The 15,359-nt window shown below is 41.6% G+C and overlaps 1 protein-coding gene across 1 annotated transcript; it reads left to right on the forward strand.

The window, feature by feature from the left end:
• The first annotated feature begins 14,792 nt into the window (after positions 1–14,792).
• On the forward strand, positions 14,793–15,126 carry LOC118836763 (peptidyl-prolyl cis-trans isomerase A-like). The gene has a single exon (XM_036743954.1). The coding sequence runs from the start codon at positions 14,793–14,795 to the stop codon at positions 15,087–15,089; it is 297 nt and encodes a 98-aa protein (XP_036599849.1). The 3' UTR covers positions 15,090–15,126.
• Positions 15,127–15,359: the final 233 nt, after the last annotated feature.

Below are 15,359 nucleotides of genomic sequence, written 5' to 3' on the forward strand. Positions count from 1 at the left end.
AAATGGCAAACCATTCCATTATTTTTGTCAAGGAAATCCCAAATGTGGTCACGAAGAGTTGGACATGACTAGAAAATGACCGAACAACAATAATAATTCTCTAGTCATCCATTTATTTGATGAGAACCTTTATGCTGCTACCCCTGCATAATTTTTTGTTTCTAATATGTTGTACATTCCTCGTGCCCACCATCCCATTGTCCTTTGGATGTTCCTCAACTTCAGTTTTTCAGAGCCTGTAATGTTTCATTACTTGCAACCATACAACAAGAATGAAAGAATATTGATATTTTTAAATGAGTCTTGGTTTCAGGGACATGTTTGGGATCATTAAAAGAACTTCACAATGTCCCCAAAGTAATTCAACCTACTGTGCTTTCTTATTCAGTTATGAACCCAAAATCATTGTTCATTGAAAGTGTCTTTCCAAGATGAAGGACAGTTCCGAATCTCAAAACTCCCATGGCATCCCTCCTCTAATCTTCTCTACTGAGGATCTTGCCCTTATATTTCATTGAAAAGAATGGAGGCTGTTTACCAAGAGTTCCTCCCTCTCCCTTTTCCCCTCATCACTCAGATACCCTCTGCCATTATTTCTTCCTTCCCCTCTGCCTCACATGAAGAGGTGGCCCTTCTCCTTTCTAAAACCGAGACATTCTACATGTGTATTTGTTCCCATCGCACCCTATCTCTTTGAACAGATTACTCTCTCACCTCTATTCTCTCTTAGGAAAATCATGCCTCTTTTAAAATATCAAAAGAAAGTAAAAATTAAAGCACAAACCACTCAGACTCCCTTTGTTTCCAGAGTCAAAAGCATTTCAATAGGTTCTAGCTGTAGCTAACATGAGATGTGTCTGAGATCACTATGTCTGAAACTGTTACTAAATATTGACTTGTCTATGAAGGCAAATAAGTCCAAAATATACAATATACAAATAACATGCCAAACATAAAACATACAAATAGTTCAAAACATACACATCTTCTAAAATGTTTATGGTCTAAAAAGAACTGTTATCTTGCTGAACTCATTAATTTTCATAAACTATTTATCTTCCGAGTTCAAAAGTAGGAAAAAAACCTCTCCAATGGGTGTTTGTGAATAAGTCAGTTTGAACACACTCTGGCTATATTAATGGACATATTTTGTGATGGACTTATATTGTTTAACTGTTTGGTAATAGATGTCTTAGTTAACCATCGAGGAGGGGAAAAGGTTCCACTGAAAACTTGAAAGGATTGAGAAGGGAAAGGAGCATATATTCATTCATCCATTCAATAACCACTTATTTAGTGCTAGTTATATCTGCCTCTGACATAGTGACTGTGAGACCCTAAGCAAGTCACTTAACGATTTCAGGGCTCTGTTGTTATTTTTCCTTTGTTTTCAAAGAAGACCAATGACATCACAGGTTGATGTGTTGGCTTGCTCATGAATTGGATTGAAGGGAGGCAGAGTTGCACACAGTTATCAGCCTTGGTCTCCCTTCCAGAGAAATAGAAGTCCAGTGGCAAAACAGAAGTCAAGATGAGTGACAATGACCTGGGAAGCAGATCATGGCGTCCTCAATGTCTGACCAAGCTCTAAGTTCTCCACAGCACTCACTTTAGCCACCTTCATGGTCATTGGAACAAAATGTTCTTATCCACCCATTTAACTGGGGGGATGTCTGCACACACTTTAGTGCTCTAGACAACTCTCTAAGACTATAAGTTGCAGAGAAGGTGCTGACCTGCATTAATAGAAGACATTTCCTCATAAGACATTCGCTATAACAATGAAATCCTGGGTCCAGTCTTTACTTATCCAAAGTACAAAAGGGTAGCATATGTCAGGAAAACCTGGATATAGGTCCTGCTTCTAATACATCCTAGCTATGTGAACATGGGCAAGTCAAAACCTCTTAGCATTTTAGACAATTCTCTAAAACTAAAAATTGGTGATGACTTGTTGACCTTCACTGGTAGAAGAAATTTCTACCCTTATGGAATTCCCTACATTGATAAAATCACAAGTCTGAACCCTTACCCCCCCCCCCCAAAATGTGACAAAAGTACTGTTCTTTGTGTTAAGTGAGATGACAATCAATAAATAAACATTTATTAAATACCTGCTATGTGCCAGGCACTATGCTAAGCATTGGGGATACAAAAAAGAAGCAAAAGACAGTCCTGCTTTCGAGGAGCTTACAATCTAATGAAGGAGACAAACAAACAAATATATGAAAAGCAAACAATATACAGGATAAATAGGAAATTCTTAACACAGGGAAGGCACTGGAATTAAGAGGGATTGGAGAAGGCTTCCTATAGAAGGCAGTTGAGAGTTAAAGGACATAAATAAAATTAAGGATGGTCCCTGCAGTCATGGAGCTTACAGTTTACCAGGGAGGATAGGACACATGTACAGTTACACAACACCATACATGGATAGGAAAGATCATTCCTGTCTAGGGAAATAGGAAAGAGGGAGAGAAGTGGAGATGAAGGAGGTAGTGTTTATCCTGTTGTGAGGACTTTTTTCTAGCCAAAGAGAACACCTGGACTTTAGAGAGGCTTAATGATGTGCCTGTATCTGAACTAAGTGGCAAAATGAGCAAGAGGGCCAAATGGAATTTAGGTAAGTCAGTTCTTGACCATTAACATCTTCCCCAGCCCCAGAAATCAGTCACCCCTCAAAGGAAATAAATGGAGTAAAATCATTGCAGTCTTATGTGAAACATTCTTCTATAGAAAATGGCAGGATGTTGGTCCTTTGAAAACTGGGAATGAGCCAAGAGGCGATTCTCCAATCTCACACTGATTGAACTAGAAATAAAAGGGGTAAGAGGCATTGCTTCTCACCACAGTCCCTTGCCTCCTCCACACTCATGACTTCTTGTCTGCTAAACCACATGATTATCTGCATATGTGTAATAATCTCCCAGCCTCCCACGCCACCCTTCAGGAGAACATAAACCCTTAAGGACAGGGCTCATATCATTTTTTATCTTTAATTTCCCAACATAAATCACAATGCTTTGAGCACAACAGACACCATAAATGATAGAATGTAACCTATTTGAGGGTAGAAACTTTTTATTTTTTTATTTTTGTCTTTGTGACCCCAGAGCCTAGCATGGTATCTGGCGTATAAAGTAGGTGCTTAATGAATGCTTGTTAACTGATGGATATTTTTTTTAACTGATGGATATTTTAAATTTAATTATTGATCATAGAGAAAACTGAGGCCCAGAAACTAACTAGTGATAGGCCCAAGTTCACACAGGTAGTGAGTAGCAAAAGCCTGGACTAGGTCCCAGTTTTCTAATTCCCAGTTCAGTTTCCTTATGTAATCCAGGACACCATCAAGCTCTCAATTAATTCAAGAGTCGTATCTACCTTTTTGGACACTTCCATCTGTGTCTGCTATGAAACATCCATAAAAGGGCTTTCTGGGGATAAAAAACACCTTTTTTCTGCCTCAAAAAAAGAGAGTTGACTCACTGTTCCAGTGGGTAATGGGGAGGACTCAGATTGAGTCATCTATCTGGTTTGCTTCCCTAGAGATAAAAGGAACAAAGATCTCTGGCTATTTCTTCTCTTCTCCAGTTTGGTGTGTCAGAAAGAAAAAGCCGAGGGAAGGGATGATTGGAGTATAAAAAAAAATGGAGAGCCTATGGCATTGAGAACATTGGCCGATAAATGAAAAGTCCCCCTTTCACACCCCATCCTGCTCCCAAGGGGTAGTCAGTCCTCAGGAGACCACCTAGGGCCAGGGACATGCATTGCATCTTAGGCTGCTGAAGTTAGTCTGCCCAGTGACCTTAGGAGAGAACCTGCTAGAAAAAAAGAGAGAGAGCAAAACATGGCACCTGCAAGTCCCAGTAAAGGCATTACCAAGATAGAGTTCACTTTGCCTCAATTATATACATGTTGTTGTTTTTTAATGGCAGTTTCAGATTTTACAGAAGAGGGACTGGATCCATGATTTCACTGGTACAGGGAACTAACTCCTACAAGAGGAAGCTCCCTCTACTGATGCAGGTCAGCATCTTTTCTGAAACTCACAGTCCTAGAGAGCTGTCTAGAGCACACAGCAGTTAAGTCACTTGCCCAGAGTCACATATCCAGTACATATCAGAAGTAGCTTTGTGGCCATGTGACAGCCTCTCTTTAGCCTCTAAATGCCAGAAAACAAACCTATTACCTCTTTCCTCCAATATTCTATAGTTGAGGGAGCCTGGGTCATCTTCAGTCATCTTCATGAATATCTGGTCACTGGATCCAGATGGCTCTGGAGGAGAAAGAGGCTGGTGACCTTGCACAGCTCACTCAAATCAAAGTCAACTGCAAGTCATGTCATCATTTCCCTGATGCCATGGTCCTCTTTGAAATCGAAGGACAAACACAACAATATAGTTGAGGAAGAGGTTAATAAAGGTTAATAAAGAGGCCTAACAAACTGGAGCTTGTGTTACAATACAAGGTAATCAGTAGAATCAAGTCAAATCAACAAACATTTATTAAGTAAGTGCTTACTATGTGCCCAAGTTGTTTGTCCTTCATTCTCCAAGAGGACCAATAACATCTTGACTAATGGGTAAATTGGATTTGAGTGAGGCAGAGTCACACAAGGGCCTCGGCCTCACTCTCTTCCATAATCATTGAAGTCCAGTGGCAAGACAGAACTCAAGACAATGGCCTGGGATTCAGTGGATGACCTTGGTGTCTTCGACGTCTGACCAAACTCTAAGCACTTCACAGAGCCTACTTCAGCCTCCTCTGTGGCTGTTGGAACAAATTTTTCTCATCTGCCCATTTCACCAGGAAAAGTCTTCACATATTCAGGTCGACATCTCTCTGATTCACCAATGGGTTTAAGTTACCCTCAACCTGGGTTAGCCCACCTGCCAAGACAGTTTGCCGTGGTGTGACCACTGTGCATGCTACAGCTTCTTGAAGTCACAGGTGAGAGTTGGATGACAGGAGGACACCTAAGGTGAATAAGCAGCCCTGGACAGAGCTTGGCTAATATAAATATTAGCTATCATCATCATCATTATTATTAATTAATGAAAAAGTATTTGTTAAGGGCTTACTATGTGCTAAGTGCACTATGTACTACTACTAATATCTAGGTGCTTAGGGAGAACTAGCTCCTCCAGTATGTGCCTAATTAATGAGGATACAAAGAAAGGCAAAAAAAGTCCCTGCTTTTTACAATATAATAGGAGAGACAACATGTAAATAACTACTGGAGGTAATCTCAGAGGGATAGCACTAGTATTAGGGGCTCAAAAACAATTTCTCAGCTGGGCAAAACTGAGACACGAGCTTACGTATGGGGCGGCACCTGCCTTAGTGCAAGGCTTGATTGTGATCAGTGGGATGTGGCTTCCCAAAGTCTCCCCAAGTCCTCCTGGAAGGTTCTTGCATGCACCCTGGGGAGGACGAGCAAGAGCCATCAACTAATCAATCACTGTGCTAAGATACGAGAGAAAGGCCAAAAATACCCCCTGCCCTCAAGGAGAGCACCTTCGAATGGCAGAGATGAATGTAAATAACTAGATACATACAAGATACATTCAGAGTAGAAGAAACTGGGAAAGGCCTCCTCTGGAAGAAGAGATCTGATTGTGGTTTTAATGAAACTAAGAAGCAGAAGTGAGGAAGCATGGGGGACAGTTGGTGCAAAGGTAAGAGACTTCGGATGGAGTATTGTGTTGGAATTATTGCTGGTGTAGCTGGATCACAGAGTGTGTGGAGGGGAGAAAGATATAGGAAGACTGGAAAGGGCCAGATGCTAGATGGACTGGCTAGACAGGGGCCGGATGCAGATGGCTTGGTTAGACAGGGGCCAGATTAAAAAAAAAAAGGTTTTTTTCTTAGAGTCTGCAACAAATAAGGTCACAGCCTACCCTCCTCATCCTGATTAGATTTTGGCTATAATCTTTTCCAGGGCAGTGGATAGAGTTCTGGCCTGGAGTCAGGAAGACCTGAATTCAAATCCAGCCTCAGACACTTCCTAGCTATGTGACCCTAGGCAAGTCATTGGCCCCACCTGTCTCAATTTCCTCATCTGTAAAATGAGCTGGAGAAAGGAAATAGCAAACCACCGCAGTATCTTTGCCAAGAAAATCCTCAATAGGGTCACGAAAGAGTCTGACATGACTGAACAGCAACACTCTTTTCCATTTCAACTCAGAGGTAAAAAAGTGAAGGCAATTCCTCCCTCAAAGACCAAACCTCTGCCTCTTGGTATTTCCCCTACTTTCCCTGGCTTCTCTTACCTGGGATGCTGTGGTCCAGAAAACCCAGATGATTCAGGCAGACAACTGATCTTTCCTATAGTGTAAGAGCATCTGTATGCACATACAGCTGAGTTACTTCTCAGTTTGTGTCATTTAGTTAGTTTCTTTCAGGCTTAAACAAAATGCTCTAGGGGCTCCTGTTTTGTCTACAGACCCTTCCTCTAGGCTCTGACCTTGAGAGCCACAGATATTCTCATCATTCTATTCCCATATGCACTCTCTAGGCCCACTTCAGCTACCTTAGGCAGCACCCCTGACAGTCTCTGGAGCAATGAAGTCCATTCCTCTTTAGGCCTCTGATATATCCCTTTGGCTTCTCATTTAAGCTGTGCTGATGGCGCGATAACCTTCTCCACCAGCCCAGTCCCCCACTGTCCAACAGGAGTATGCACATAGTTGGTGTTCAATAAATACTTGCTTAGTGCTATTTTTCCCTTTCAATCCTTTTGTTTTTTAAAAAAAATTTTGAGTCTTCTTGTACAAAATGACTAATATAGAAATATGTTTTACATGATTCACATGTATTGCCTGTATCTGATTGCTTACCATCTCAGGGAGGGGGCAAGGGAGGGAGGATGGGAGAGAGAAAATTTGGAACTCAAAACTTAAAAAAAACCAAATGTTAAAAATTGTTTCTACATGTAACTGGGAAAAAATAAAATATTATATTAAAAAACAAAATCTTGCTTAGGAATCCAGGTTTCCATTTGTGTCTTCTCTCTAGCAAGGAACATAAGCTGCCCCTTGAGAAAACCTTGTGTCTTTGCAATGGAAAAGATATTGGCTTTGGAGTCCGAGCATCTAGGTTAGAATCCTACATTTCCATACCACCAGGGTCTCCCTGGGTGAATTGCCAAACCTCTCTGGGACTCAGTTTCCTAATCTACAAAATGCACATGTTGCACTAAGTCTGTGATCCACAGAGTCTAAGTCTATGATTCCATAACAAGTGTCATTCGATGCAGAGCTGGCAGTTAGGGAGGTTTGTGGTCACGCAACCACACCTGCATAAGTGGTAGGAAAACCCACACTGCTAAAATCATGAATCATTTTTAAGGGGGGGATGGGGTCTAGACCTGTAATTTGATTGGCGTCAGGAATTCTCAGTTGGGGAAAAGGGCGAGGGGGAAAGGAGGGGGGGGTGTCTCTCTCTAACAATGCAGATGAACAAATACTAGGCAATATAGTCTCAGAGAGTTGCCTGGGGCATTCAGAGGTTAAAGTGACTTGATCAGGGTCATATAACCAGTTTTTCTCAGAGGTAGAACTACTGCTAGGAGTAGTGATAGTAGTAGTGGTAGTGGTAGTGCTAGTAGGAGTGGTGGTGGTGGTAGTAGTGGTAGTAGTGGTAGTGGCAGTGGTGGTGGCGTGGTGGTGGCAGTGGTTAGCATTTAAATAGCACTTCCAAGTTTGCAAAGTACTTTATAAATATCATCTCATTTCATCCTCACAATAACTCTTTGAGGTAGGTGCTGTTGTCATGTCCATTTTGCAGATAAGGGAACTGAGACAGAGTTTAGGTGATAGGTCCAGGGTCACACAGCTAGTAAATATCTTAGTCAAGATTGGAACTTGGGTCTTTCTGATTCCAGGTCCACTGGGGTATATATACTGTCCCATCTGGCTATGTCTAAACTTCAACCCAAGTCTTCACAATTCTGAGGCCAATTCTATCTGCTAGACCACTCTCTCAATCATTCAAAGTCCTTGAATACCTTCGTTTCAGTACCCAGGGCTGTAATTTATACTACACCACCCCCTCCCTCCACACACAAAGACATACTTCCTTGCAGGGGAAAGAGTATCTCTATTCTACTCAAAAACTCTTCTCAGCTGCACTTTTCTCACAGTCATCCTTTAGCTCAGCCCAGCTCAGAGCATGGGCTCTTCAGGTCTTTCCTCTATTCCCTCATTACCACTGCTTGACCTTTCTCCATTGGTCAGTGGAGGTCCTGGAATGCAGGATCATAGGATATTGAAACAGAAGGGACTTGAGGAATCATCTGATTCTTTGTTGTTCAGTCAATTTTTAAGTTATATCTGACTCTTTACAACCCCATTTGTATCTTTGGCAAAGACACTGGAGAGGTTTGCCATTTCCTTCTCCAGCTTATTTTACAGATGAGCAAACTGAGGCAATCAGGGTTAGGGTGACTTGTCCAGGGTCACACAGCTAGTAAGTGTCTGAGGCTGGCTTTGAATTCAGGAAGATGATTTTTCCTGACTCCAGGCCCAGTGTGCTATCCACTGCACCACCCAGCTGTTGATCCTATCTCCTCTTTTTATTGATGAGGGAACTATGGCTCAGAGAGGTAAGGTGCTGAAGGTCACAAAGCTAGTAAGTAGAGGAAGAAAGGCTCAGACTAGATCTTCTGACTTCTCATCATCTCTGCCCTCTGCCGTGGCCTCCGTACTTCTCAGGACTATGGACCATAAGCCTAAAGTGATGAGCAGAGCCTGGGTGGGAAATCAGGAGGTGAGAACTCACAGTGACCATGAGCAGAATCTTGAGAGCAGGCGCAGCTGTGACATGGACGTAACCAGCCCAGGGGGCAGCTAGGTGGCACAGTGGATAGAGCACTGGGTTTGGAACCAGAAAGATTCAGCTTCATGAGTTCAAATCCAATCTCAGAGAGTTATTAGCTGTGTGACCCTGGGCAAGTCACTTAACTCATCTGCCTAAGTAAAAAAATCTGTAAAATTGAGCTGGAGAAGGGGATAACAAACCACTCCAGTATCTTTGACAAGAAAAAGGGGTCATGGAGACTTGCATATGGCTGAACAACAACAACAAACAGTCCAGAGACAAAGGCTGGGTCAGAATGAGTAGGGAGATAGAGGCAGGAGCAGAATGAGTAGACATGGGGAATAACTTCTACCTGAAAAGCAAGACTAAGATTGGAGATACCAGACTAGGGGGCACAACCAAGGGAGTTACCTGCCTACTAACCTGGCCACTTAGTTCAGGGTCTAAAATTCATAACTGGGGTCAACAGAAAGAGTGGAAATAAAAACCTTGTAAGGTCAGTCAGAACAGCATGATGCTGTAGAATTAACAGCACTTATCAACCCTTCTGCTTCCTTGTTGTGCAACTCTGATCAACAGAGCGCTGCCCAATACAGAGTCAGCAAGCTGGGGAATATCTCAGCTGAGGCAGGGGTTGTTGCTCAGGGGGCCAAGCTATGCGAAAAAGGACAAGGTCATGGTCTGATGGCCAGAAGCCCCACCATCCTCCCAGTCAGCCAAGCTCACAACTTGGTTCACATAAATTCAGTGTCATCCTTGAACCTCTCTCTGCCTCTGTCTGTCTCTGTCTTTCTCTGTCTCTCTGTCTCTGTCTCTGCCTCTCTTTGTCTCTGTCTGTCTCTGTCTCTGTCTCTCTGTCTGCCTCTCTTTGTCTCTGTCTCTCTGCCTCTGTGTGTGTCTCTCTCTCTGTCTCTCTATCTCTCTGTCTCTGCCTCTCTGTCTCTCTCTGTCTCTGTTTCTCACTCTGTCTCTCTCTGTCTCTGTTTCTCACTCTGTCTCTCTGTCTCTGTCTCTCTGCCTCTGTGTGTGTGTCTCTCTCTCTGTCTCTCTATCTCTCTGTCTCTGCCTCTCTCTCTCTCTCTCTCTCTCTCTGTCTCTCTCTGTCTCTGTCTCTCTCTCTCCACCCCCCACCCCACCCCATGTCTGTGTCTCTCTCTTCACACCTAATCAACTGTCAAATCTCACTTTTTCTGTCTCCACGGCATCTCTGCAATCCAGGCCCTCATTCCCCCTCACATATTTTATTGCAATAGTTGCATATTTGGTATCCCTGACACTCCAACCTATCCAACACACAGCTTTTGAAATGATTTTCCTAAAGCGTAGGTCTGCCCCTATCCCATTCAATAGACTTCAGCTGCCTCTGAATTTTAGGACCAAATAGAAACACCTAGGTTTGGCCTTTAAAACTACACACCTAGTCTCGTCCTACCTTTCTGGCCTTTCTACGCGCCCTGGGGTACAGCCATACTCCCCAGCTTCCAGTTCTGCCCACAAGACCCTCCGAGACCCTTAGTTGTCTTTGCACTGGCTGGCCCCCAGGCCTGCATTGCTTTCTATTCTTATCTCCACTTCCTGGAATCCCTGCTTTCCTTCAAATGCAGAATTCACCTAAATAATCACTTTCTATTTAAAGCCTTTCCTGATCCCTTCTTGCTGCTTATGCTCTCTTTCCCAAAGCTACCTCCTAGCTATTTGATATATGTTTTGTCTATACTTTTGTACATGTTGTAGTCCCCCTTCTCCCCTTTAGCAGCCAGATGGCAAAGTGAATAGAGTGTCAGGCCTGGATTCAGAAAGACTCCTTGTCCTGAGTTCAAATCTGGCCTCAGACACTTACTAGCTGTGTGACCTTAGGCAAATTACTTGACCATGTTTGCCTCAGTTTCCTCATATGTAAAATGAGCTGGAGAAAGAAATGGCAAACCATTCCAGTACCTTTCCAAGAAAACCCCAAATGCGGTCACAAAGAATCAGATGCAACTGAACAATAAAAAAATATAAATACATAGATAAATAATAAATAAAATAATAATAATAAATAAAAAATAAAAACCTTAGTGCAGTTTTATGCTGTAATAGATTAAAACATTAATAACTTAAAAGCTATTAAAACTTTTAAAATGCACTAAGACTTTTGGGACATACTGCATATGCACAATACACACAAGCATGCATGCATGTATATGTGTGTATTTGTAGGCTGATATATGGATCTATATCAGCATATAAATGTCATATTTCTTTCTTGGCCCAGATTCATTTCATTGTATAGAAAACTCCCAATACAGAAACTTCTTTCATGGATAGAGATCAGCAACTCATTTGTAACTTTTAGTCTTAGAGTATTGCTTGGGCCACTGAAAGGTTCAGTAACTTGACTGTGGTCACAAGGTCAGTATTTGTTGGAGGCGGTACTTGAATCTAGGCCTTCCTAACTCTGAGACTGGGCCTCTACCCACTAAGCAATGATGTCTTTTGAACAGTTCCAATTGTTAGAATATTTTTGCCTCTTGGCAACTTCCAAGTTCCTACTTCTGCCCCCTTGGGCCAAGCACAACAAATCCAACCCATTCAATAAGAAGGGAATCCAATTCCTCTTCCATGTGAAAACCCCCCAATATCTGGAAGCAGCTATCATGTCCCCCTTGACTCATCTCTTTCTCGGAATAACCCTCCAGTTTCTTCATCTTCATATGACATGATCCTGAAGCCCCACGCTATCCTAGTCCCTCTCCACCAAAACCCCTTCCAGCAAAGATAGAAAGAAAGGGTGTCTGAGGATTTAGGGAGCAATATAAATCAGCAGCAAGCCAGAATTATCTCAATATGAATAAGCAGGTCATTCCAGAAACATTTCTGTTATTTCATTTTGTTTTCACCATTTCAGCCAGAGTTAATTTTGCCCTGACAAACCTGACTGGTCAGCTGAGATATTTTCCCAGCTAAAATCTCCTCTCTGTCCTGACCCAGGCCTTCTATCTCATTCTGATGGCTACCCCAACCACAAGGGTGGCTGGGCTCTCAGCCCATAACCCAGGAAATGTTGGTGTAGAAATGAAGCCTCCACATTCAAGCCAGATTTGTGGTGAGATTGTGCAAACTTTACAAGGTTAAAAAGTTCGATTGACTTCCATGGCCCTGAAGGAGGGAGACTTCTCTAAGCTCTTCTAAACCCCAGAAATAGAGATAACTTGTGAAAGCAGGCTTGCACAGGAAACAAGAGGTGTTTTCTGTTTCACAATGAGCAGTGCTATAAGGAGCTACAGTCTCTGTGTATGTGGATGGTTAGACCTGGGTCCAGCCTGAACCTAGGAATGAAAGTATATATATATATATATATATATATGTGTGTGTGTGTGTGTGTGTGTGTGTGTGTGTGTAAACATACACATATACACACACATATGCATATATGAATTTTTTAAAAGGAGAAACCTATTTAATGGTTTTCCTTAAAGCTCAAACCAATGGATGATAGAGTCATAGATATAAAGCTGGAAGGAAACTTAGAGGTCAATTAGACCAACTTTCTTATTGTAGAGATGAGAAAATTGAAGTGCAAGGATGTTAAGGGTCTTGGGCAGGACTGAGCAGCTAATGAGGGTGACAAGTAGGATCCAAACTCAGGTCTTCTTGACTCCAAGACCTTGGCACCTTTAAAAATCCTTCTTACTTCAAGACTTCAAGAGTATCAGTCTTTAAGCCAAATGTCACCTGGTAGGGAGGCAGACATTTTATAGTGCTAGCATGCATTTATAACATTTTGTGGTTTATAATCTATTAATAAATATATATGTGTTGTGTTGCAGAGGTCAAAAATTTCTATCACTTATTGACCAGCATTCTGAATGTCCCTATATGTCATAGCTATCATATTGTAGATAAACCCAGGTGCCTGGGACTTTGCTAGTATTAATTTTTTAAATAATATTTTATTTTTCCCAATTACATACAAAAGCAATTTTTAACATTTGTTGGTTTTTCCCAAGTTTTGAGTTCTAAATTCTATCCCTCCCTCCCTCTCTGCCCCTCTTCCTAAGACAGTAAGCAATCTGATGTAGATTATTCATATGTAATCATGTAAAACGTTTCCATATTAGTCATTTTGTGAAAGAAAACAGAAAGAAAGAAAAAAGGAAGGAAGGAAGGAATGAAGGAAGGAAGGAAGGAAAGAAGGAAGGAAGGAAGGAAGGAAGGAAGGAGAAGGAATGAGAAGGAAGGAGAAGAAAGAAAGAAAGAAAGAAAGAAAGAAAGGAAGGAAGGAAGGAAGGAAGGAAGGAAGGAAGGAAGGAAGAAAGAAAGAAAGAAAGAAAGAAAGAAAGAAAGAAAGAAAGAAAGAAAGAAAGAAAGAAAGAAAGGAAGGAAGGAAGAAAGAAAGAAAGGAAGGAAGAAAGAAAGAAAAGGTGGAAAAGAAGGAAAGAAAGAAAGGAAAAGAAAGAAAGAAAAACATAGTATGCTTTAATCTGCATTCAGATGCTATCAGTTCTTTCTCTGGAGGTGAATAACATTTTTCATCATGAGTCCTTTGGATCATTGTCTTGGATCATTACATTGCTGAGAATAACTAAGGCATTCACAGTTGTTCATTGTACAATATTGCTGTTACTGTGCACAATGTTCTACTCACTTTGCTCCGTATCAGTTCATAAGTCTTTCTAGATTTTTTTTCTGAAATCATCCTGCTTATCATTTCTTATAACACAATAATATTCCGTTACAATCACATACCACAACTTCCCCAAATGATGGGCATCTCCTCAGTTCCAATTCTTAGCCACCACAGAAAGAGCTGCTATAAATATTTTTGTACAAATACGTTCTTCCCCACCTTTTTTATCTCTTTAGGATACAGATCTAGTAGTGACATTGCTGGATCAAAATGCATATATTTTGTGCATTGTGCATTTGTGCGAAATGCATATGTACAGTTGTATAGCCCATTGGGCATAGTTCCAAATTGCTCTCAAGAATGGTTGACTCAGTTCACAACTCCACCAACAGTGCAGCTAATATTAATTTTGCATTGTAGAATAAGGAAAGAGGGACAGACCTGGACAATGAGACCACTATCCTTTGAGCATGCTCTGTATGCTGGTAACCTGAGTAGTGGCTTGAGGAGCCTGTTTCCTGAAATTTCTGATGGTACATAATAGAGGGACCTTGCTCCCAAATCAGAGCATGGACAGTATTATTTAACTGTTTTCTATCAACTTATTTTGTGGTGATGACAAGTATTCAACTGGTTTTTGAGCCAGAAACAAGTATGCATACAAAATGTACAACCCAGTGAAAGCACTCTGTCAACCTGGCAACTTTCGAGTAAGAAGGAAGAGAGGGAACAGCACCACTGCTGGCTGCCTAACCTACTCTCCACTCCCTGGGCTACCACGTGGCTGTCAACACTTCTTGTTTCTTTTTTCCTAATCTTAAAACAAAACACAGAGATGGAATGGACCAGATTATATCCTTGTAAATGTAGAGATCCAGCAACTAGCATCCATAGCAGAGTTTGCTAGTAGCCAGAGCAGCCAAATGATCCTGAGGAATGTCCTGCTTGACCCAATCCAGCAGCGAATCTATTTGGCAGTGAAAAGGATGGAGGAAGGAGAAGACTTTTTATATAAGTTTGCAAAGCTAGACATTATAGAAACAAGATAAAATCTGGCAAAGATAACTGTGACCTTGACTTAACTGATAACCAATTAACAGCAATTAGCTTTTGCAAATAGAAAAAAAGAAACCAAAGCACAAAAGCTTATGAGATTGGAAGCCCATAGGAGACCAAACCCAAGAAAAGAGCAGTAGCAAAACCCCAATATGTCATGCCTATATACAAATGCACAAAATTCAAACTATGAGCAAAATGAACTAGAAGATCTAACCCAAGGGGGCAAACTTAACTTCACAAGTATCACAGAGACTTATTAACAATAGAACCATGACTAAATGAGGTTTCTTCATTTGAAATGAACGGGTGTGGCACTGGTGGCAAGTCCATCTATGGGGAGAAATTTATTAATGAGAACTTCATCCTGAAGCGTACTGGTCCTGGCATCTTGTCCATGGCAAATGCTGGACCCAACACAAATGGCTCCCAGTTTTTCATCTGTACTGCTAAGACTGACTGGTTGGATGGCAAGCATGTGGCCTTTGGCCAAGTGAAAGAAGGCATGAACATTGTAGAAGCCATGGAGCGTTTTGGTTCTCGGGATGGCAAGACCAGCAAGAAGATCACTATCGCTGACTGCGGACAACTCTCATAAGATTTTTTGTTTTGTTTTTTGTCTTAACCATCAAACCATTCCTCTGTAGCTGGAGAGAGCACCCCCAAACCCCATCTGCTCTTATACCCTGTAATCCTTGTGCTCTCACTTGGTGCAATTCTCTTTGGATTTCATTTTCCTTTTTCCTTCCACAAGTCTGGCTAGACGACAGAGTTAAGTTTATGATTATGAAATAAAAACTAAACTTCAAAAAAAAAAGGGGAAAGAGAAGGGAGAGGAGCTTTGAATATTAGAAGGCATTTACGCATG

This window comes from Trichosurus vulpecula, chromosome 2 (assembly GCF_011100635.1).
Source record: "Trichosurus vulpecula isolate mTriVul1 chromosome 2, mTriVul1.pri, whole genome shotgun sequence".
Classification (NCBI taxonomy): Eukaryota; Metazoa; Chordata; class Mammalia; order Diprotodontia; family Phalangeridae; genus Trichosurus; species Trichosurus vulpecula.

Excerpts from the sequence above, each read along its gene's own strand:
- LOC118836763 (XM_036743954.1), top strand. The coding sequence starts at position 14,793 with ATGAACGGGTGTGGCACTGGTGGCAAGTCCATCTATGGGGAGAAATTT.